This window comes from Protopterus annectens, chromosome 10.part0 (assembly GCF_019279795.1).
Source record: "Protopterus annectens isolate FY-2018-M chromosome 10.part0, PAN1.0, whole genome shotgun sequence".
NCBI lineage: Eukaryota > Metazoa > Chordata > Ceratodontiformes > Protopteridae > Protopterus > Protopterus annectens.
Window position 1 is genome coordinate 818,805,084 of NC_056744.1, and position 24,251 is coordinate 818,829,334.

Genomic DNA, 24,251 nt, shown 5'->3' on the forward strand with positions numbered 1-24,251 from the left:
TGAGCTCACAAGCTACTTCAGGTTGATGGGGATTAGAATCCACTCCCTGATACTCCACCAGAGGGCTCAATCTCCTCATTGACCCCAGATGTGGGTCAGGTTGAGCTTGGTAGAGACAAAGGCAGGTCCAGACAATCAAACAAATGGGGAGCAGAAGGATCAAGTGGTCAATGATGGTCAGCTGCGGAGAAGCAAGGGAAAACAAATTCTCAATTTTTTTCAGTTTTGCAGCTGATTTTTTTCAGTTAAGTAGCATGCTGACTATTGTTTTAGTAAGATATAGTAGAGTAATATTCAATACAGCTCACATACTGGAAATTGACGCAGAAAAAGTGGTCGGTTGCTGTCAGAATCTCCCAATGCCTCTAAACCAAGCGACTCACACGCAAAGTAGCAACTTTTCTAGGCAGTTTTCTTTTAGAATTTTTCTTTCTAAATGGCATATGATTTCTTCACCTCAAGCCAGCCAGATTTAAGAGCAAATACTAGACAGTCTAATTTAAACCAGAACTCTAGACTGAATAAAGAAATATGCCTTTATAAGTTTCTTGGGATGTCCATCTGTGGTACAGGCTGTTAACTCTTTCCCATCTCATCAAGAAGTCCATGATTCACAGCATGTTGTAGGAATAAGAGCATGTGCAATGAAAACATTGACACTGTAAGTATAGAATGCCCACTGTGCATAAAGTGAATGTGAACATCTAAGAGAACTCCATCTGAGACTTTGCAGTGTTCACTGTAATTCTCACTGACTAAAAGGGATTGAGATCAGACTTCTTTACAAGGATTATACTGTCCTGAGTTCTAGCAGCTGAAGCCAGTCACCCAGATAAACAAAAAACCTTTACCTCTTGCAGACTCTGATTAGCTGCAACCCCAGACATGCATTTGGTGTTCACCATAAGGAATGAGATGAGCCCAAAAATAAGTATGCTCAGCTTCTACCTGAAACTGTAAAAACCTCCTGGAGGCTCTGGCAATTTCTGTGTGCAGGTAGGTATCCCGGAGGGCCAAGGAGAACATACAGTCTCTTTCTGATACACAGTGAAAGATTCTTTGGGGGGGCAAACTGACGTAGGACACTCATAATGAGGATGGGCCTAGGGCCCTTGGTCTTCTTTGGAACTAAAAAGGATATAGAATAAACACTGCACCATTTTTGTTGGGTGGAACCTCATAGATGTTTTTTTATAAGTGGCTGAACATCCCTTTTGTTGTCACATACTTTGGATGGGGTAGGATGTCTAACAAGGGGAGCAAATGGGACTGGAGAGGAATATGGAAGTGAATGAAATTATTATCTGGATCCACTTGTCTCAACTGTCAGTACCCACAAAGGAAAGTGAAGGAACAGATAGCTCCCAACATCCACCAAAGTAGTGCCTAAGAAATTAGATTTCTGCTCCCTCAAGGGAGAAAGTACAGTTGTGTACACTTACCTTAAATGTAGATATTCGAGTGTATTCACTGTTGCAGTCACTACATTTGGGTTAACTGCTTGTAGTAGCCCTAAGTCGGCCTGATTAACAAAGTCGTGGGTCCTGCATCAGTTGCTGTCCCTTCTTCCATGACGTCAGGTCGTCAAGGGTATAAAACATGCAGCCGACGCCATTACATCAGTTTTTCTTGCCCCAGATGTCAGGTGCCCCCCTAATGGGAAGCAATTAAATCTATAATATAAGGATATACCTCCAACAAAAAAGCAAATACACCAAAAAGTTTTTTGAGCATAGTACGAGAGAGTAGAGATATAGCCAAAAGGAGAAAGGGGGCTGGAGGGAGGGTAACCAAGACTGCAACAGTGAATACACATGAACATCTACATTTATGGTAAGTGTACACAACTGTACTATGTTCTTCATGTTTCAGTGTTGCAGTCATTACATTTGGGTAGATTCCCAAAGCTAAGGTTGGGAGGAGGAATTTAAATAGAATTAGGACCAGCTATAAGGCCCTGCAAGACTGCAGTGGCAAAACCAGCTCTGGATTTAGAGAAAATTGGCAAATGATAATGCTTGGTGAAAGTATGTACAGAACTCCAGGTAGCAGCTTCTAGGATGTCCCTTGTAGGGACATCCCTGAGAAAGGCTGTAGAGGTAGATACAGCACTGGTTGAATGGGGTCTGATGCCCTGTGGGATAGGTTTTCCATGGTTCTTATAGCAGAAATGAATGAGTGGACTATCTATTTTGAAATGGTTTGCTTTGAAATAGCTTTCCCCTCTGTCCCTGCAGCAAAAGCCACCAGCAGTTGTTCAGATTTCCTTTGAGGTTTAGTCCTGTCCAAGTAGAATCTAAGTTGTCTGTGCACATATAAGGAGTGCAGTATCTGTTCCCCTTTGTTCTGTGGGTTAGGAAAGAAGGTAGGCAAATGAATGGATTGATTAAGAGCCACACTGGATACCACCTTGGGTATGAAGGAGGGATTGGTTCTGAGGGACACCCTGTCTGCATGACAGATGATGAAAGGCTCCACTGCCATAAGGGCCTGTAACTCAAGATACCCTTCTTTCAGAAGTGATTGCTAAAAGAAAAGCTGTTTTCCAGGAAAGGAATTTTAAATCTGCAGTAGCAGCTGGCACGAAAGGAGGAAGAGTGAGTTTCTCCAAGACAAAGTTAAGGTCCGTGGCTGGAGTTGGAGCTCTCCTCGGTGGCCTTAAAATTTTTGGCCCCTCTGAGGAACTGCTTGAGCAGAAGTTGAGAGAAGAGGGGAGGCTCTGTGCTATAATGAGCTGAAATGGCTGAGGCATGAATTTTGATGGAGGAAAAGGACAAGCCCTTATTAATATCTCAGTCAAATATTGTAGAATCTGAGGTAAATTGGGCACTGCTGCGCTCATCCCTTGAGAATGGTTCCAGGTACAAAATCTTTTCCATTTTGCAGCGTAAGATGTTCTAGTACTAGGCCTCCTAGCCTCTAAAATGATATCCATCACTGATTTACTGAGGGGTGGTAAAGGAGAGATTGGGTAATTAGCCAGGCTGCTAGGTTCAGGGTTTGTAGCTGAGGGTGCAGAATCTGGTTCTCCTGCTGAGACAACAAGGAAGGAGTCTGAGGCAGGTGCCATGGGGCCAAGACTGCGCAGGAGCGGGTATCAGTGTTGGCATGGCCAGTCTGGTGCAATTAAAATCGTCCTTGGCTCGTCCTGTTTGATCTTTAGTAGTACCTTGAAGAGCAGAGGCAGAGGAGGAAAGGCATAAATTGATAGGTTTTTCCAGCTGAAGGATAGAGCATCCACTTTCCAAGCTAGTTTGTGGGGAATCCTTGTGCAAAAGTTGTCCAACTGATGGTTCTGGGGGAGGCAAACAGGTCTATATCTGGGTTTCTCCACTTGCTTGTCAACATGTTGAAAATCCTTGGTTCCAGTTTCCACTCGTGTGGGTCCATGAGGTTTCTGCTTAGTCCATCTGCCAGAGTATTTAGTTTTCCTGACAGGAATTGAGATTATAGATTCATTTGGTAGCTCAAGGCTGTGTTCCTCAATGCCATGGCTAGTCTGCAGAGGGGGAAAGAGTGTGTACTCCCCTGCTTGTTTATGTACCACATTACCAAGGTGCTGTCCGTCTTTACCATTAGTTGTCCTGGAAGAATGTGGCCCTTGAAGACCGTCAGTGCATTCTGTACAGCGAACATTTCCTTTTGATTTATCTGCACGTGCATTTAACTTGGGTTCCATTTGCCCTGAATGCACTTCCCTGCCAGGTGAGCCCCCCATGCATAGTCTGATGTATCTGTTGTCAAGGTTTGGGCGGCAGGGGGTAGTGTGAATGGTAGTCCCTTGTTTTGGTGACAGACCTCTGCCCACCAAAGGAACTCTAGGTGTAGGCAAGTTATGATAGGAATCATAGCTTCTAGATCCTGTGAATGTTGACACCATAGGCTTTTGAGATACCACTGCACTTTCCTCATATGCAGCCTTGCATATGGAATTGGAAGAATGCAGGAGGCCATGAATCCCAAAGCTTGCAGTATTTGCCTTGCAGATAACTGGGTTTTTGTAACCACTTGTTTGAAGTAGGTTGTCAAATGAGTCCATTTCTCTGGCGTGAGGAAAGCCATCTGGGAAGTTGCATTTAAGTTTGCTCCCAGGAATATAATTTGTTGACAGGGTACCAGGTGTGATTTCTTTTCATTTATGGTGTACCCCAGACAAGTCAGTACCCTTTGAACAAAGGCCAGATGATTCAAAAGTATGTCCTGGCTTTCTGCCTGAATTAGGCAATTGTCCAGGTATGGATATATTTGAATATTTCTTTGCCTGCAGAATGCAATGACTTGAGCTATGCACTTTGTGAATACCCTGGGTGCAGTAGATAAGTCAAAGGGCAGTGCAGAGAACTGATAGTGCATGTAACCTGCTTTGAAGTGTAGATATCTTCTGCAAGACTCCCTGATAGGGATGTGCAGGTATGCTTCTTTTAAGTCTAGTGTTGTCAACCATGCATCTTTGCCTAGCATAGGAAGTAGATGGTGAAGAGTCAGCATCTTGAATTTGGAATCACCAGAAAGGTATTTAGAGTAGAAAGGTCCAGGATAGGACGCCATGTATTGCCTTTTCTGGGTACCAGAAAAAGTCTTGAATAGAAACTTTGTCCCTTTTCCTCTTCTGGTACCAACTGAATAGCACCCATGCTTAAGAGAGAGAGAGTACTTGATTTTGGGCCTCTGCCCACTGATTCTGGGGTAGGTCTGGCCACCGGCTTGGTGTTGGTAAGGTGTGGAAGTGGAACCTGTATCCTTGGGACACTATATTTAAAACCCATTTGTCCTGGGTAATGAGTTCCCAGGTTTTGGCCTCAGATCAATCTTTCCGCCTAAAGGAGCATTCAATTGGGAAGTGCTTGGAAGTTTTAAAAGCAAGTCATTGAGACAGTTTTCCATAGGGGGGAGTCTTACTACTCCCTGATTTGGGTGCGGAAAGCCCCCACTGCTTAGTCTTGTGTGTCCCCTGGGACTGAAACCTGGGGTTTCTGCTGTGTCTGGGTTTGGTTGAGAAGGCTTGGAAGGGGCTGGAAAGGACCAATTCTTAGAGGGCCAGTGTCTACTAAATCTAGGAAGCTGAACTTGTAAGAAATCTTTAACAGTTTGCATAGATTTAGCTTTATCTTCCATCTTTTTAAGAACTTCCTCAGCCTTGTTGCCAAACAGGCGGTCCTGATTTAAGGGAGCATCCAACAATTTAGCTTTAACATGATCAGGCAAAGATTGCTCCTTAAGCCAAGCATGCCTTCTGAGCACAGACCCAGTAACAGCAGCCCTGCAAGAGGCCTCTAATGAATCAAATCCACAATGCAAAGTATGTTTTCCAACCTGTTCAGTAGAATGCATTAAATCCTGTAATTCTTTACTTTCTGCACAGTCAGGAATCAACATAATTTTCTGTTTAAGCAATCCAATAACATGTTGCTGATACTTTAACATATGGAATTGGCAGTTTAAAGCCCTAATGGCCAAGGTTGCAGAAGTGTAATCCTTCTTACCCCATCTATCCAGCGCCCTGGAGTCTCTATCAGAAGGAGTAGGATTTTTAGCAGTAGAAGCCTTAATGCCTTTGAGTCCCTGAAAAATAGTCTCTGGATCCACAATAGGATTTTTAAAAAGGAACTTGTGTGAATCAGGAACCCTGTAATATCTGTCAGGATTTCTGGGAGCAGGAGGCAAAGAATCAGGGGCCAAACTAGATTCCGAAAAAGCATCAACAATGTCTAGTATAGAAGGAATAGCTAAAAGTCTATGTTGAGGCAAGAGTAAGAAATCCCTAAGCCTCTTTTTTTAAATCAGAAACATCCTGGCTTTCCCAGTGGAAATGTTCCCTTAGAGTATGTAAGGTATCACCAAAAGAAAACTCCTCTGGAGGTTAAGCAGAGGGAATAGAGTCCTCTGCATCAGAATCCTCATAAGTAAATAAGGGCAAATCCAGATCATCAGAAGAATCAGAAAAATCAGAATCCTGATCAGAAGATTCATAAACAACTTCAGTCCTAGGTCTTTCAGAAGGGGAGGTTGGCTACCCCTGATTAGAGTTATAAGATCTTCAGCCATTCTTATCATTTGTTTTTTAGGCATAGAGGCCTGAGCATGCGGCCTAGGCATCATTTTTTTAGGCATGGTTCGAGATTTAGGCCTAAATGAAGAAGGAGGCATCGGTTTAATATGCAAATCTGTAGGCCTGAATACACACTCAGAAGTCTGTGCCTGCACAGCAGCTCCGGACCCACCCAAGGAAGAGAGATCCACGGGTACCATATTTGAAGCATCTCACGGCATACCGGACTCCGAATGGGTCTCAGTAGAGGCCTGCGAATCAGAAGTAGCATCAGGGGCTGCGAAAGTGCCTCACTGAGTACCATCGAACTGGTGACTGGCTTAGGAGAAGTGTCGTCGTCGGTTTTGGACCTTGGCGGCCTGTCTCTGTCTTTATCTTTGTGTTTTTTCGAAATCCCGGCAGTCGGATGGCTAACCGATGACATTTCTGGATAATTAAACCGAGAACCAAAATATCTGGAGGCAAAAATATACCGATGACATAATAAAGCACAAAATCGACAGCAAGGTACGTTGTAGTCAGGGCCTAGGCAAGGAATACAGTACGAATGAAAATCTTTATGAGGTATTTGCTTTCCACAAGTAATGCAATTATTAACTTTTACTGACATCAGTAAGGAGCAAGAAAAAGTTTCCCCAAATGGGTACTTAGCTTTAGTTGAAGACTTCGGTTCTGAAACTCGAAAACGAAAATTTCAGGAGTCGGCGGACCGTCACTTGCGAACTGCTTCTGCTTCGGGCACCACACAGCAAGAAAGACTGATGTAATGGCGTCGGCTGCATGTTTTATACCCCTGACGACCTGACGTCATGGAAGAAGGGGCAGCAACTGACACAGGACCCAAGACTCTGTTAATCAGGCCAACTGAGGGCTACTGCAAGCAGAAAACCCAAATGTAATGACTGCAACAGTGAAACACGAAGAACATCCATGATATCCCTTGTTCTGCTAACTGTTATTGCCTCTGGATGTCTGATTGTCCCGGACTTGCTGTAGTGGTCCTTCCTAGGTTATTTCTCTACTGTTGGTCATGTCAATATGAAAGCAGATATGGGTTCCACTGTATTGTACAGAATTACCACTGAAGAATTTCAAACTTCCCACCAGGAGCCATAAATGCTTTGCTCTGCTTTTCCATTTTCTCCAGTTAACTTGAATACCAGGCCAAGAAGTGTTGACCCTTAGAAAGTTGCACTGAGAAAGTTTATTTTGGTATCCTTAACAAAACCTGTAAGATGCAGCCAAACATGACAGCAAACAGCTATGCAGAACCTGCAGTTCTTTCAGCATTATTCAAAGAATTATGATATGGACAAATAGTGAGGTTTGTAATGAATAACAAGGTTATCTTTCAGGCTGCAAACAAAACTGGAAGTCTGCATCAGGTGAAACTTCCCACTGGATGGTTGATTTAATCTGGCAGCACTCATTGGAAATGCAACAAATATGACAAATAGCTCACTATTACAGAGTAAACATGGAGGATGTGTAGCCCTTGACTCCCGAATTTGGCCACTGGCCATGAATCTTTATCTAGGGAATGAACAGGAAGACCCTTCAAAGTACGTCTGTTGTTAAAGGCAACCACCACAAAACAGACTCTATCTTGGGAGTCTGAGACAAGAGGGTGCTATCTTTTAAGGGAACTTCCAGCATTTCCAGTGTTTGTGAGGACCAGAGAATCTTACTTGGCCTCTTCAAGAGGGTGCCCCAACATCATGGTTTCCCACAGTGTCCTAGTCAGAAGCCTCACCAGCTTATTGACTGAGGAGACCAGCCAAGAAGAAGGTTGAATGGTAGGGAAGGCTTCCTTGAGAATGTGCTAAGGAGATGGCATGGAGTCAGCAAGGCATCCTCCTATCCACCTCATCACCTCTAGAATCTCCCCAAACTTGGGATCAGCAATGTCTGGTGTGGGAGACCTCCAAGGTGAGTCAACATGCTCCATTCTGCACTTATATCTCCCAGCAGGTCTGAAATTTGACAGGTCTAATGACAAAGAAGTATAGTGCACAACACTAGACTTGTGAAGAGCTATCCTGGTGGAAAACATCAATCATTCTGCACTGATCAAACTGATATTCTGTGGTCAGAGTGCCAGATAAAGGTGTGTCTCAGGTGGAGGTTGACGTCTGTACAGGCACTGAGGAGGGGCAAATGTAGCTGGAACTACAAGTTCAGTATCAAGGTCAACACCAATGCCGTATGATGCCACCGAATGAACAAGGTTAAATATGAGTGGCCGAGGCAGAAACCAGTTATGGTTGAAATTGAGACCAAAAGGTTTGGGCCAGAGCTTAACTTCAACAATCAAAACAAAATGGAACTCCCAAGATGACTGCAAACTTATCAACAGCTTAACTTCAGCTCTCCTACTGTGAAAACAGAAATTGAGAAAAAGGAGTGCTGCTGAAATTCTTTTTGTCTACTAAGTACACTGCCTGAATGACAGCAAAGAAAAATTTGGAAAACCTAAAAGCAAGTCAACAAGAAAACGTGAAGAGAAAACACTGCCTGCGAAGGATTCTGCAGTTCTCCAACAAAAAGTCATTCAAGCTTCAGATTTGAGACGGCTTCCAGTAATTTACAGGAAAAAATAAATCAAATGTACTCAGAGTTGATTAAAATAAATGATACAATGAAGGTGTACATCAACTCAAATAACAAAAGGCTGGCAAAAATAGAAGAAGCTTTGACTAGCTGTTCATACTAACTGGGAAAACTGCAAACATCAGAGCCTGAAATTAATAAAAAACTGCTGAGTATGAGTCTTCTCAAGAAAAGCTGTTTCAAAAAGAGTAGAGTAAGAAGGCAGAGAAAACCTAAGATTTTCTGCTGTACCAAAAAAAAACTGGAAGGAACAGACTATTAATTTTATGAAAACACAAATAAGCAACTGGACTGGAGTTCCACAGCAGTATCTGTTAAAATGAAAGGGAGCTGGCATAATGGTTAATGCTTTTACCTCACACCAGTGTTATGCTAGTTATATATAAAAGTAATAAGTTACTATTACTAGTGACTTTTCAGTGAAAGTAATATATTACTATTACTTAATAAGTACTATTACTACTTACTACCTAAAGTAATGCGTTACTTTTACACAAGTATAGTTTATCAATTATAAATCTGATATTTACTCACACAAGTAAGTACACGCATATAAGTGTATTATTACAGTTGTACACACAATGTTACAATGATGATGAATAGCATTTAACAGTTGAAAAACTCCAGCAGATTACTCTTTTTAGCTGGGTGACACAGTGGTGCAGTGGTTAGCATTGTCACCTCACAGCAACAGGGTCTCTGGTTCGATTGTCAGTTGGGGCGCCTTCTGTGCAGAGTTTGCATTTCCTCCCTGTCGGTTGTCTTGTGTATTCAAATAAGATGATAAGGCTTGGGTGGTTATTACACACAAACACATCAGGATGGCTGACTGGAACATAAAAATTAAACAAACTACCTGACTGACTGCTACACACATACATGCTTTTAACACTGCCTGCTTACAAAAAATGGCACTCTGCTTGCATGTGCTCAGTACTTATATGCACATGCCCATGAACTACAGTGGCTTTAAAGGTACAACATACACACTATGATATACATCCTCCCTCTTTGATAATTTTGTCATGCAAATGAAAAATGACAATCAGATACGCATGCAAATTATATAAACACACAAACAATAGCAATCATGTCCAGGTTGCCATGCATCTAGGATTAGGTCTTGAGATACGACCTGACCTCATTATATAATAATCAGTACTGGGTTTAGCAACACGGACTGTTCCTGGGGAATGCTCTTCATTAGGAACTTCAGGGACACTTTCAGGAACTGGAACAAAAAATGAATTGTTCTCTAGAACAGGAACATTCGATAACATACTCTGAGAATTAGAGTCTCAATTACAGACAAGATACTGTAACACTGGCTCAGACACCAGCAATAAATGTTTACGATTCTAGCTAAATTCCATTCCTTGTGACTCAATGATGTACGATCTCAGTTCCTCACATAGATGTTTCACAAGTCCTACTCTATCAAAACCTTTTGCTGTCTGCATCCTCACTATCTCTTCTTCTTTTAATGGTTTGAGAGGTTTGCTGGTTTTGTCATAATGGAATTTCTGTGACAAATGCTTGTTTATGAGTTGAGCTTTTGCTGCTTTGTTTTTAGCACTTGGAATCAATAAATTCTTTATGACTGGTAGTGTAGTTCTGGTTTGTCTCAACATCAATTTCTGAGCAGGTGAACCAAGTAAATTGTCTCGAGGAATGCTTCTGAGTTTAAGGAAATTGAGAAAAATATCGGTTTTGTCTCTTTTGAATTTCTCCAACCGTTTCTCACTTTGAACTAACGTTCAGCCAAGCCATTAGATTGTGGATACTCAGGAATACTAGTAACATGAACAAAGTATCATGTCTCAGCAAATCTTTGGAACTGCTGACTTGTAAACTGTGCACCAATGTAAGAAATGACTTTGTGCGGACTACCATGGACAGAAAAATGTCTCTTCAATTTTGTAATGACAGTACTGTAAGTTAGGTTAGGAAGTAGGTCAATCTCGAACCAATTTGAATGAGTCTACTAATACCAAATAATGCTGACCATTCCATTCAAAAAATATCTCTGGCTACTGTTGTCCAAGGTAGTTCAGGATACTGGTTCAGCTTAAGTTGTTCTTTTTGTTTCTGCGGTTTGGTACTATTACAGATTGAACAAGCTGAGATTTCCTTCTCAATATCTTTTGACATAGAAGGCCAAAATACTAGTCCTCTCGCCCTTCTTTTGGTAGAATCAGTTCCCGGGTGACTTCAATGCAAGATTTTAATATACTCTTGTTGCAAGGATTTTAGAATTACCACTTTTGGACCTTTCATGATGATACCATCTTCCATCAAAACCTTGTCTCTGTAAGGGAAATACAGTTGCGTGTCTAGTGGTAAACAAGATTGTTTTGCTGGCCACCTGTGACTGACAAAATGGTTCAGCTTCTGGAGAATTGGATCAGAAGCTGTAGAATTTCTAAGCTCATCAAGACGTGTGGAAGAAAAAGTTCTCACTTCCATAATTTCAAAATCACCTTTCTCATTGTCATGCTGGTCAGTGGTTTGTCTGGGTGATCTGGATAAAGTATCAGCAAGATAAAGAAGTTTATCTTTTGTGTAAACCACACTGAAATTGTACTTTTGCAATTTTTATCACGTGTTGCAATCTAGCTGGAGCTGTGTGCACTGTTTTCTCTAAATAGTAACCTGAGGTTGGTGATCAGTTTCAATCTGGATAGGTCGTCCATAAATATAATCATTGAACTTCGAACATGAAAACACTATCGCCAAAAGCTCTTTTTAAATTTGCTCATACTGCATTTCAGTTTGAGTTATGGTTTTAGATGCATAGGCTACTGATCTACCCTCTTGAAGAATTACTGCACTACAACCATATTTTGAAGCATCACAGGAAAAAGTCGCAGGTTTGTGAACATCATAACATCTCAAAGTGGGTGGACTGGCAATTTTCTGTTTCAGGACATCAAATGTTCTTTTGTGTTGTTCCAACCAGGACCAAGTTACATTTTCACATATCAGCTCTCATAGTGGTGCTGAAAGCTCACTTAAATCAGGAATGAATTTGCCGAAATAGTTGAGCATGTCAAGAAAATGTAAAGATGTGGCATTATCAGGAGCTGGCATCTCAAGAATTGCAGCTTGCTTGGACGGATCTAGTCAAAAGTTTGAACTGGTAAACAAATGACCCACATGAGTTACTTCTTTTACCCTGAATTTACATTTCTGAGAATTCGGTTTAAGATTCACTTCATGAGCATGATCTAGAACTTTCCTGAGGTTTCTATCATGTTCGGGTTCACCACTGCTTCCTACAAGAATATCATCTACTATAACAGCACATGGATAACCAGAAAAAATTTGCTCCATCGCACGTCGGAAGACTTCACTGGCAGAATTTATCCCAAATGGCATTCTCAAAAATCTGTACTTTCCAAATGGTGTACTGAAAATGGTTGGCAAGGAAGATTTTTGATCAAGTAAAATCTGCCAAAATGAACTTTTTGCATCTAAGATACAAAAAACAGTGGCATTTGGCATGAAAACAGCAACTTCTTCAACTGTACGCACTGGATGATGAGGTTGTTTCAGTGCTTTGTTCAAATCTCTTGGATCAATATATATTTGAATGTCATCTGAGCTTTTCTTATGAGCTACTACCATGGAGGATAACCATTCAGTTGGTTCTTTTACTGAACAAATTACTCCTAAATGCACTATTCTGTCTAGCTCTGCTTTTACTTTGCCTTGCATTGCTACTGGAACCATCTGTGTTGCACAAATTGGCTTACCTCGTGGTCTAACTTCACGGAGTACACAACTGGGAGTTTGCCAAGCTCGTCTTTGAAAATATCTGCATATTCAGAAAAACTATTCTGTGTGAAACCTTCACTGCAGTTGATGCTTACATGGTGGACTTCATCATTAAATGAAATCAGTCCCATTTTCAAACTATATTTGAGGTCAATGACTGCACATGTCTTTTGACTATGTAAAACTGCAAGTCATGGCTGTTCCCAGCAGAATAGCATGAAAGCACTACTTAGCCTTCATTTTGAGTTTCTTCACCACCATAAGCAACAAGCTTTGCACACTTTGCCAAATCAAGTTTTTCACCAGCTTTTACCTTAGCAAACATTTCTGCTGACATAACATTGCACTTTGAACCAGTATCAACTTTAAGCTCTACAGGTCTTCCATTGTTCAGTACAGTACAAAATACTTCACTCTTTGCCAACAAATCTATTGCATTAACCGTTTCCTCAAGCACAGAGACTACATCAACATAAAAAGTACGGTCGCAGTTTTGTGCTTGATCAACTTGCTTCTTGGAATGCTCTCTCTTAGTAAAACAATGTGCCGCTTTAGATTTACAAAGCTGTCTGAAATTATTCCACTTTTTACATGTGTGGTATTACTGACCAAAAGCTAAGCAGTTTTCTTGTTTAGGTTCATGACTGCCTCCACATTTATGACAGCTGACTATGAGGTTTACCATGGGTTTTGCTAACTCATCCCTTGGTTTTACTGCGTGCGCCCTGGGTTTTACTAAAGCTCCCCTGGGTTTCATTATGGGAACCACACCCTTTGGCATATACCTCTTAACCTCGTGCTGCATACTATCAACATTTCTGCTGAAAGACGCTGCAAGCATGCTCTTTTCATTCGTAAGCATATTCATGTGCTTTTCTGTAAGCTCATATATCTGACACATCTCTATGGCTTTGCTTAAAGTTAAATCACAGTCACAAAGCAATTTTTTTCTCACTGCATCATTATTAACAATATACACTAGCCCGTCTTTTATGAACTCATCTCTCAGATCACCAATTCTGCACATTTTTGCATTGTTTCTTAAGTCAGTGATATATGCTGCAAAAGTTTCACCAGGCTTTTGATCTCTTATGTAAATTATGTGCCTTTCCATTGTAATATTCATTTGAGGGTTGCACATTTCTCTAAATTTACATTTTAAGGACTCTGGGTCTTCCTGCATTTCAGCCTGTACCACAATATGGTAGTCTTCCCCGCCTCTGCATAAACAGTAGGTGCATACACAAATGAACGTTCTCTCTCAATGGCTTCTGGACCAGCTAAATTGCGCAGAATACATGCTTTTGTATATGCGTCTTTATCAGGAAAAAGCAGCCTATGTGAAAATATATTCTTGCTCCAACAGTCTTCAATTTTCAGCAATATTATTATCAAACATAAGTGGACCAGGTCTGTGAAATCCCTGTGCCATGCCAAATAAGTATCAAACACACAACAGGTACTTGTAATTATATTCAACTGCACAACAGACTCTTTAAAATAATTGTACTCTTTGGAAATAATGTACTGTAGCACTGCACATACTACCAACACTTTGCACACTTCAAATAGCTTTAGTTAATGCCAAAAAGTAGTACATTACAAAAAAATACAGTCATTTCAAATGTTTTCATAATTATTTCAAGTACTTTTATCAATGTGTCACAATTTCGAACATTTCGTTTATTCAGTAATTAATTTTGAATGTTTCATATTTGTTGAGGGAAAAATCATTTAAACGAGTTTAAGAACCTGGAAATATTTTCTGACCTATTTACGAGTTGTTTGCAAGTTGTTTGAGCCACTCCTATATATTTCTCCATTTCTGACTGTGCGCCTCATGGTTTTAAGATGTTTTGACTTCGGATCTCATTCTGACACCATGTCAATCTTCTTGTGTATTCAAATAAGATGATGAAGCTTGGGTGTTCGTTTAAGATATTTATCACACACAAACACATATGGATGGATGACTGGAACAAACAACTTAAACAAACTATCTAATTGACTGGTACACACATGCATGCTTTCACTCCGGCTGCTTACATAAAATGGCACTCTGCTTGCACTTGCTCAGTACCTATATGCACATACCCACGAACTACAGTTGCTTTAAAGGTACAACACATACACTATGATCTACACTCCCTGTGTTCGCGCGGGTTTCTTCAGTGTGCTCCAGTTTCCTCCCACATTCCCAAGACATGTTGCAGGTGGATTAGACATTCTAAATTGGCCCTAGGTGTGAGTGTGTGCATGCGTGTGCCTTCTGAGGAAGGTTGGCCATTAAGCTGGCAACTCAACAACATAAAACTCTACTGCCACTTGTTTTGCAGACTGATGATCCACCGTGATTTCTAAAAGGCACAGCCGAAAGAAGAAGACGACAACTAGTCTTTATAGCTACAGAGTCACAAATAATAATTAAACCAAACCAGCCAGCAGCACAAGACCTATAAAAACCTATCACATTTTGTCTATTTTCAGCAACTAAAAATCTAAATCCAAAAAGAATTTTAAATAGAACCTAAGGAAAAATTGTCAAGACAAAAACTGGTTGATCATAGATCCAGCTGAAGAATCCTGCTTGGTGCAGTGGGTTGGCGTGTCCGGTGTTAAACTGACAAGTTCGATTCTGACTGATGGTGATATGAAGAACCATTGCAATGCGTTTTATTATACGACAAGGTAAGGATATGATCTCCAGTAGGTTAGAATTGTCCCAGTGTTAGAAGATGTTTTAGTGGGTGAGAGTCCCACAGTACCAGGGCAGGGCCAGAGTCCGGTCAACATTAGCTTTCACCTCCTTGCAGTGCTAAAAAAAGAAGTAAATTTTGCTCCAGACTAATTCTAATGACCTATTATGAATGCTATGTGCTATTAGTTGTGCCAACATTATGTTGTAAATTTTTATCCAAATTGCCACTTCAAAGTCTCTATTACCTCCTAACATCTGACTACTATCCATACTATATAGGGCCTCCAGGTAGTTTTCCATCACTCTTTAGGGGACAATATCACCCATTTTGAGAACCAATGGTTTAAGCAAAAGTAACTGAAAAGTAACACACAATTAAGTTACTAGTTACTAAAAAACATAATATATTACTATTATGCACCCAAACACAAATTAGTTCAGCAATACCCATAACTATGGGGACACAATGAGATTAAGCACTTAGGAGTATGCATTAAAAAGGCTACCATTTTGGCAGCTCTAAATATATGTGGGAAGAGACTACACAAAACTGAGAAACCAGAAGCTCTTGTTTATGGAGATGGATATCAAGATACAAGCAGTGAAAATGTTTTTAGTTACTCTAGTTTTACATGCTGGTTAGGCATATTTTTATCAACCAGAGAAGAAGTTGTGGATAGCAATTAATAAAGAATTGAAGGATTTTATCTGAGAGGGGAAGAAGGCAAGAGTCAAGTGGGATAAGCTGATTCTTCCAATACAACAAAGTGGTTTGGGATTACATGATTTGAAGGGGTATTTCACAGTTACACAATTAGGGTTCCTACGCATAGGACAAGCAAAAAGCTATAATTCAGGGGGGATGATGATGAAATACGGGAAGATCAAGAAACAAAGAGAGACTAGGATTTTTTATGCAGATCCTCAGGGAAAATAACAATAACCATACCGAATATTATATTCACAAAGTAGCAGAAAGTATTCTAAGAACTAAGCCAACAAGGGGATGGAGAAAGGAGATTTTGCCAACAGGGATGACTGCAATTAGGGGTACACAGAGTAGGCAAGAAGGGGATGGAATTTACTTGAGAAAATTGGCAAAGGAACCAAGGTACAGGGAACAAATAATTAGAGAGAGAGATGTAACAGACTAGGAAGAGGACAAGAATACATTTGGGATGCAGGCTAGACATTGCCTTCCCTACCAAGGATTAATATTAGCATACAGCCAAACAGAAATAAATAGGGGGATCGTAAGTGAATGACTAGCACTGGTAGAGTTTTTAATAGACTATACAACAAAAGCTGACATTAAAAAAGAGATAATTAGTAGGGCATATGAACTGCTACATGATAACTACGGGAATCAATCAGAGGAGGTTAGAAAGGATTGGGAAGAGAGACTGGATAAGCAATTAACAAAGAAACAATGACGGATATATGCATGGTCCCGAAATATACAACAAAGTCTAGAAGATTTAGGATCTTTGTTCGGATATGTTTGGATAGGTATTTTTATACCCAAGCAGACTCCAAGGAATTTTTCCTCCGGTAGATTGCAAATGTTGAAGGTGTGATGGGGAAGAAAGGGGCAAATGGAAACATGTTCTGAATTGTCTAGACATATTATGGCTTTGCCTAGTCTAATTCGGGTGGCTGCCAAAAAAGCAATTAATAGAAGATGGAAATCAAAGTCTAAGCCAACTATACTAGAAGTAATGAATATAACAGAGATAAAACTACTGAATGTGGGATCTTTAGAAAGGGTAAGAGCAAATTACATAGAAAAAATGAAAAATGTGGGAACAATACATGAAGAATAATGTTTTGGCAAAGGAATGAGGTTTAAGGGAAGGCAGGAATTGAATGAGTTTTGTAATATTTGACTGACAATGACTGGATAAATTATAAGTGAAGTGCAACATTTGCAAATGAAAATATGTTAATATGGTTTGTTTTCATTTATATAAACATATGATTGCCTATGTCGTAAGTGATAATTTAATAAAGATGTTTCTTGTTTAAAAAAAAAAAAGAAAAGAACAGAAGCTGTTGTTAGAAAGGGATAATTAGTAGGACATATACAATATTGCATGACAACTACAAGAATCAGTTGGAGGAGGTTAGATAAGGTATGGAAGAGAGACTGGAAAAGCATGGATGGTGCAGTGGTACAGTGGTTGCATGGTCACCTCACAGCAACAGGTTCTTCAGTTCTTTTCTCAGTTGGGATGCCTTCTATGCGGAGTCTGCTTGTCCTCCCTGCATTCGTGTGGGTTTCCTCCTGGTGCTCCAGTTTTCTCCCAAGTTACAAAGACATGCATCTGGAGCATTTCTCCCCAGGCCTCCACAGAAAACTGTCTTTGTTCCAAGTCAGACTTTCCTGGTAAACAAATGTTAAATAAATAAATAAAAATAAATTAAATTAACAGGTGCACAATGGAAGGACATATGTATGGCTTCCAAGCATGCAACAAAGTCAAGAAGGTTTAGAACCTTTGCTTGGAAGCGTCTGTATAGGTATTTTTATACCCCAGGCAGACTTCAAAGAATTTTCCCTCAGGTAGATAGCAAATATTGGAGGTACAATGGGGAAGAAAGAGGTAACTGCAAATGTATTTTGGGAGTGTAATGAGATGTCAGATTTTAAAAATCACCTACAGAATACCCTGTCAGACATTGGATGAGCAAATGGCTATAACTAAGGAAACTATTTTTTTAAGCTGGAACACAGGATTGAAAAATTGCCTAGATATAGCAAGAAGACCTTATAAAATACAATTCTTTTGGCTGCCAAAAAAAAAAAACAATTACTAAAAAATGGAAATCAAAGCCTAAACCAACTGTATTTGAAGTACTGAATATTATAAAAGAGATAAAAGAACTGGAAAAAGAATCTTTAGAAAAGGGCAGGAGGAAATTACATGGAAATAAATGGAAATTGTCAAAAGAATACATGCCGAACAATGTTCAGGAGTGAGGTTTAAAGGAAGGCTGGAATTCAGCAATTCATATAATGTTGGACTGATGATAATTAGAAAAAACAAAAATATATGTGATGCATGTAAAATGAAAAACTGCTAATATGATTTGCTTTTTTTCTGTTAATGTATGTTTGCCTATGCCTTAAGTGATAATTTAATAAAGGTGCTAAAAAAATCATATGAAACCAGGCCCTCCTCACAAGCAGACACATCCATATTTCTCGACTGCCCACCTAATTTTGATAGTGCTCTTGTGAAAAAGGCATCTCAGAAAAGCATATCAATCCCTCTCAGAAAAGCACATCAGTCCCTCAGACACAGAGGTTAGCAGATAAGCTTCATTACTGAGCCTCTCCTCAAATATGTGCTCCAGCACTGGGCTGTTAATCAAACTCATGTCACCTTGGTGACAGTCAGGGCTCCAGTCTTATATTCCTTTGGCCTAGCTTCATCTGTTAAATTTAGTTTGTGACTTAGTCATTGTATCACAAATGCAGCTGTGACCAAAAGATGGAACCAGAGGATAAGCATTCCATGTGCCTGTATCGCTTTGGTCTTGAGCATGATCTGGATTCTTTTCAACAGAGTTCTTAAATTAAATCTTTACACTTTCTATGGTTTACTTCATTAAGGAATATCTATTAATGTCAAATGAAGCCTTGTACTAGTAGGCAGAATGACTCCCATACGACAACTGAATGATCTGTTTTCGTCTTTTCAGAAATACGTACGTTGACCTTGAAATGAGTAGTGGTGTTTCCTTTAAAGTAACACATTTGTCACTGTTCCAAGTTCTACTACACCATTAATGAAGGCTGAGGGGCAATGCAAGATCAGTTTGGGGTTAATGCTGATGTGCCAGGCCACAGTCCTGGGGTTAAAGTTTCCACTGAAGCAGAAGGCATCAAAACTATCAATACTGGCAAAAAGGTTAATATCAAGAGTTCAAAAAGTAATACCTGCAAGCCCAAGACTGGTGTCACAGCCAGTGGCAATACTCCTCTGGACATCAGTACTGGCATCTGCAGGTCAACATCCAACCTCAATGAAGCGGAATCGTATATGAAGCAAATCCAGGAGAAACAAGCACCTGGATATGAATAACTTGACAAGGAGGAAGGGCCCCTGTCCATCCCAGTACCAGGGGGAGGGCCTTGAGACATCATTGCTGGACCCGGAAGATGGCTTTCACCATCATCTGGCAATCAATCTTGATGATCACAGGAAAGGTTTTGATTAGACTTAGCAGACGAAGTCCTACAGAGAATAAGATTTTTCTTTACTTTGATATCAGGCAATGAAAAAACTCTGCACATTCTTTCAAGTTTTCCAGTTGAATGTTGTGACATAATTCAAATTTGCAATTTAACAACACCTAAATGAGATGAGTCAGAGGAAATCGCCTCTCATTGTTTTTTAACTAGGACCTAGAGAGGAATCCCTGGGTTTCTCACCTTTGTCCTTATCATATTTCTCTTCTGAGTTGTAACTTGTACTTTATCTTGTGCATTTTTTTCTCTCTTTCTGTTTCTAAACCATGGGCCTGATCTCTGAGCACAAAGGGGCAGACCTCAGCAGGAAGCCTGAGGCAGTATTTCTTGAGTGGCATACATGCTTTCCTTATACAAAAATAAACACAATTTTCTTTTCTTTTCTGTAATATTCAAAGGAGTACAAAACAGGCATATTTTATAATCTTGGTCAAAACACTCCTTTCGCAAACAAAATACACACAAAGGGTGACTGTCCTGGGGTAGGATTTTATGCACCCATTTATATTTCTTGAAGACTTTGCTAGCCATAATGACAACCAACAATTTGGCAATTGATTTTCTGTAACAGCTAAAAACAGCATCCAGAAGCACTAAACTCAAAATTGCCTTAAGGGCTAGCTATACCTTTTAGAGAAAGATAGAGGTGCTACCAATTGATAAAGTAAATGTGTTAATTGAGTTAATTGAAATATGAACTACACTATATAAACTGAGCTGCTTTAATGTATAATGAAATCTGATGAAGCGTATGGTATATACGCGAAAGCGCTCATTTCGTTCTTTTACTGGTTGCAATAAAGAAGAAGATTTTAACCTTATGCTGATGGTCGTTTACTGAAAAAGTGTGGTTTTGGCAGCTGTTTGTTCTGGTTCACTTGTGTTGTATAATAGTATTTTTTCTGAGCATCCAGAAGCACTAAACTCACACACCAATTATAAGAAATCCTGCAGGAACTGAGAGAAGTAATGAGAAAAAACAAGTACATTAACACAGACTCCAAGAACAGAATGACTCCAAGAACAGAATGGCTCTGACACAGAAAATCAGACAATTCTCTATGTTTCATATAATTTAAATAGCCAAAGAATGATTGGTTATAATGGCTTTTAATTGCAGACCACAGGTAAAAACTGCTGGGGTGAGGCAAAAAATGTCAAAGCATGGGGTGGATATAAAAAAACAGCAAGCCTCGATAAAAGGAATTAAACTGGAACATTCTATTAGTGCAAGTCATCTGGACAAATACAAAAACAATGGGGGAGAAAGGCCCAAAAATAAGGAAAATTTGTAAATATTGCTCTTATAAACTTAGAAAGTTGATATACTAAAAGGTTTTGTAATAGCATGCATTTTCGAAAGGCTATGAAGTCTGAAATTCAAATGTCTGATATTATTTAGTGATTTCAATCCTCAGTCATGTGCCATAAAACCATACATTTTATGAAGGACAGACTGCAAATATGAGGCAAAAATCAGGACATTCAGCAACAATCTGGGCAGTTGAGAGGAATAGTTCACAGTGATGTGCCTAAATGACAATTTGTACAAGCCAGTAATGAGAAAAAAACCCAAATGCACAAATGGGGGTGTTTTATCACTTAATGAGACTGGAAGAATTTCATACTCTTACCTTGTAGTGAATGCCAAAAAATGCTTAATGATCAAAGCCCTACCCAGGATCACAGTATTAATAATGTCCACAGATAAACTCACTCACTATGGGAACACCTGTTTATAGAGGTTTGTCTTTCACAGTTATTTAAGCAAATTTTGACAAAGCATATTAACAGTTAGTTGTCACAATCACATGGGAGACATTTATCCTCATCTGATAGACATAACATTCAGAAACCTGCTCTGTATTCCCCAAATCAGTGTCTAACTTACATTTTGGATGTTACTACCAATAAGAGCTAGTATTATTTCACTTGCAGCAGTATTATCACTGAATACCACTGACACGATTCAGCCCGTGAATTGTCAGTTCAACTAACCTTCTAGCCTTTGGTTCTCCTTCTCCATTCTAAGCAAAAGAATTTGTTGATGAATGGCTTTTCGCCATAAACTTCTTATTTCACCACTTGTTTTCTTCCTTATGATCCCATCTGGAAAATCATCTGGTTCCAACATGGAGGCCAGCGGGTCTTCTTGAATAGCTGCAGCAAGAGGAGACAGTGGCAACAACTCATTTCCATCAAGTCGATCTAGAAAATTAAGAGATAACAACACTTACATTTGTAAAGTCCCACAACATTTAAAGTCACTGATTACTACATAGAAATGATCACTTTATATAAACATAATAGGCAAGACTCAAAATATTTCAAAAATAAAGCATTACTTATTGACTTGAATCTCAAAGCAGCAAATGATGCATTCTTATACCCACGATGCTGGTAGTACAATTCATTTCAACGCTGAAGTCTTAAATACTGCTGCTGACTGAAATTGCTTACATTTGCACTGGATTATGTAGTATGTTAATTTAAACTGAATGTGCAAATAAAAAAAAAGAAGTTTCATTTTTTTTATATACATTAAGAACTTTTTTACATTTTGTGTGCAGATTACTCAAGAAACAGCAGACAGGAACTTTTGAAAGAATAAAAATGTCATTCTGCAACCTGAAATACTAGTATATTGACTCCAACACCAAAACAAAAGCATTACAAACATTCCTATCCCATACCGATATGAAGTTGCCTTTGCTGAATTTAAGCTCTACTTATGGAGTCTGTAAAAGATTTTTCTCCATCTGGCATAACTTTAATAACTCAGCCTGACTAGTTGTCCAGTGATTGTACCCTTGAAAACGTGTCACTCACATTTCCACATTCTAAAAAAATATTAACTCCAAAATATGTCACCATCTGAGAATGTCCTCTTGTGATATACACATGCAACTTTCACGTGTGGAAAACCCCTAGGAAGCTGAAAGTAAGCAGGCTCTCTAAGAGTCTGTGTTTGTCCTATGCAACAGAAATTCTAATAAAGCTTTGTGTAAATACTGTGAGAAATGTATGAACTTTAAAAAGGTCTTGAGTTTCATGACACGTGTAGTAATTTTAAACAAAACTATATGGATTCACATAGTTTGTTAGAAAGGGAAGTGCTGTTCTGATGATTAAAACTGAAAGTCAACAACCCCATTTCTACATAAGTATTTAAATACAAAAAGTATATCAAAACGTTAGACCACGTAACTGAATTTTTAAACAGAATGTTTATTACAATTACACAGAATTTATTTACAAATGTTTTAGGAGAAATATGCTTTTTTTAATCACAACAATATGACAAGCAGACAATGAACATGTGATTATGAATCAAGTTACATATGCTGAAAGTTTTTTTCAGCTAGTATTTTATATTCTGAAGAAGTCTGTAGTATTTTATTGTGGATGAAAGCTCTAAAAAATTATAAACATTATTCTGTTACACTCTATTTTGGTTCTTCTCTGTTATTTTCCAAAATAATTTTAATATGATGAAGCACGCTTTAAGGCAGTATAGGTGACGTCTGCATTTGGCGTTTTGTTGCTGAGATTTGTATGTACCTGGGCTTGACAATTCCACTTTTAGGGGCAGTTTTGATGCTGAACTTATACATGCAATGCAAGGATACGATATTTCACTTCTGTTCTTTACTGAAAAAACGATGTGGCATTCTGACACTGCTTAGCCCATGTTCCTGTTCCACAAATCCTTTCAGTTTTGATCTAGATGGCATTCCCCATTAAGAAACACTTTTTGTAAGTGGTGTACAACACATTTATATTTTTATAAGTACTTGAATCGCAGCCAAGAAAGGATCATTTCCACCTCCAAGGAACACCCATAGTCTTACTTTATCTGACAATGAGATTTGATCCACAGCTGCTACTATCTGTAAATTAAGTATTCATGAAGAAAATACACGCAGTGTACACTCTTCAAATGGGAACTTTAATGAGAATGTACAACATGTTTCTCTGGACTGCATGTCAAAAACTCATTGTCTGCCCACACTTAATAAAATGTTTCCTTATTACTTTCTCAACAGAGTAGTAACATCACTGAATGTACACAGGTTCATAGGTAGGTACTAGGCTTTCGGCCCTTGGTCCTATATAAGACTAGCCCAAAAAGTTCCCTGGCTTTCGCCACCCAAGAAAATGATTTTCCTGTGCCCCTGTCGAGCAGAGCCACAGAAGTGATCCCAGGGGTGAATTTCCTATTTCCCATCCAATTGTCAAGATTTTTCTTATAAGTTCATCACTGAATGTATTATCTCAAGTTTTCTGCAATATATTTCCAGGATTTAAGCACATATAAGGTGAGTGATTTGCTTGTTTCAGATACTTGTGATCACATGCTTTTCATAATAACTATACTGCACTACACAGAAGTAGATGTATGTGACTTCTCAGTACAATGTCACATGTCCAAGACTGGCTTTTTCAGCAGGTTATTAATGCACACTGGTGCTGGCTCCTGGTGGCAACTTCCATTTTGTTTTTTGCGCTAACATTTGATGCAGACCATCCCAGGCTAACACTACATCAGCAAGATTAGATTCTACACACATGTCCCATTCTTTGCAGCTACAAAATATTGCCTCAGGGGTTCTTTAACAGTTAACAGCCTGACAAGATGTTTGCTTCTCTGCGATATCATTACTCTTGGATAGATACCTCCCACTCCCAGCTAATGAAACACAAACTTTGTCTCTACAGATGCATCCAAGTCCCCATTTGCTGCCTGTGATTTGACCTGTTCCTATTGGCCATCGGTAAAGTGACTTGTTCCCATTTCCTACCTGTGACTTTACTTGTTCTCACTGGCCTCCTGTGATGTGACTTTTTCCCATTTGCTGCCT

The 24,251-nt window shown here is 39.4% G+C and overlaps 1 protein-coding gene across 5 annotated transcripts in view; it reads right to left on the reverse strand.

Annotated features, from left to right (window-relative positions):
- The window catches only part of TBC1D4 (TBC1 domain family member 4), a 2,350,609-nt gene that overhangs the window by 461,491 nt on the left and 1,864,867 nt on the right, over positions 1-24,251 (reverse strand). For all 5 annotated transcript variants that reach the window (XM_044085628.1, XM_044085627.1, XM_044085626.1 and 2 more), the window contains one exon: positions 21,388-21,597. In XM_044085628.1, the coding sequence (XP_043941563.1) occupies positions 21,388-21,597 (210 nt within the window). The remainder of the gene's footprint in view (positions 1-21,387; positions 21,598-24,251) is intronic.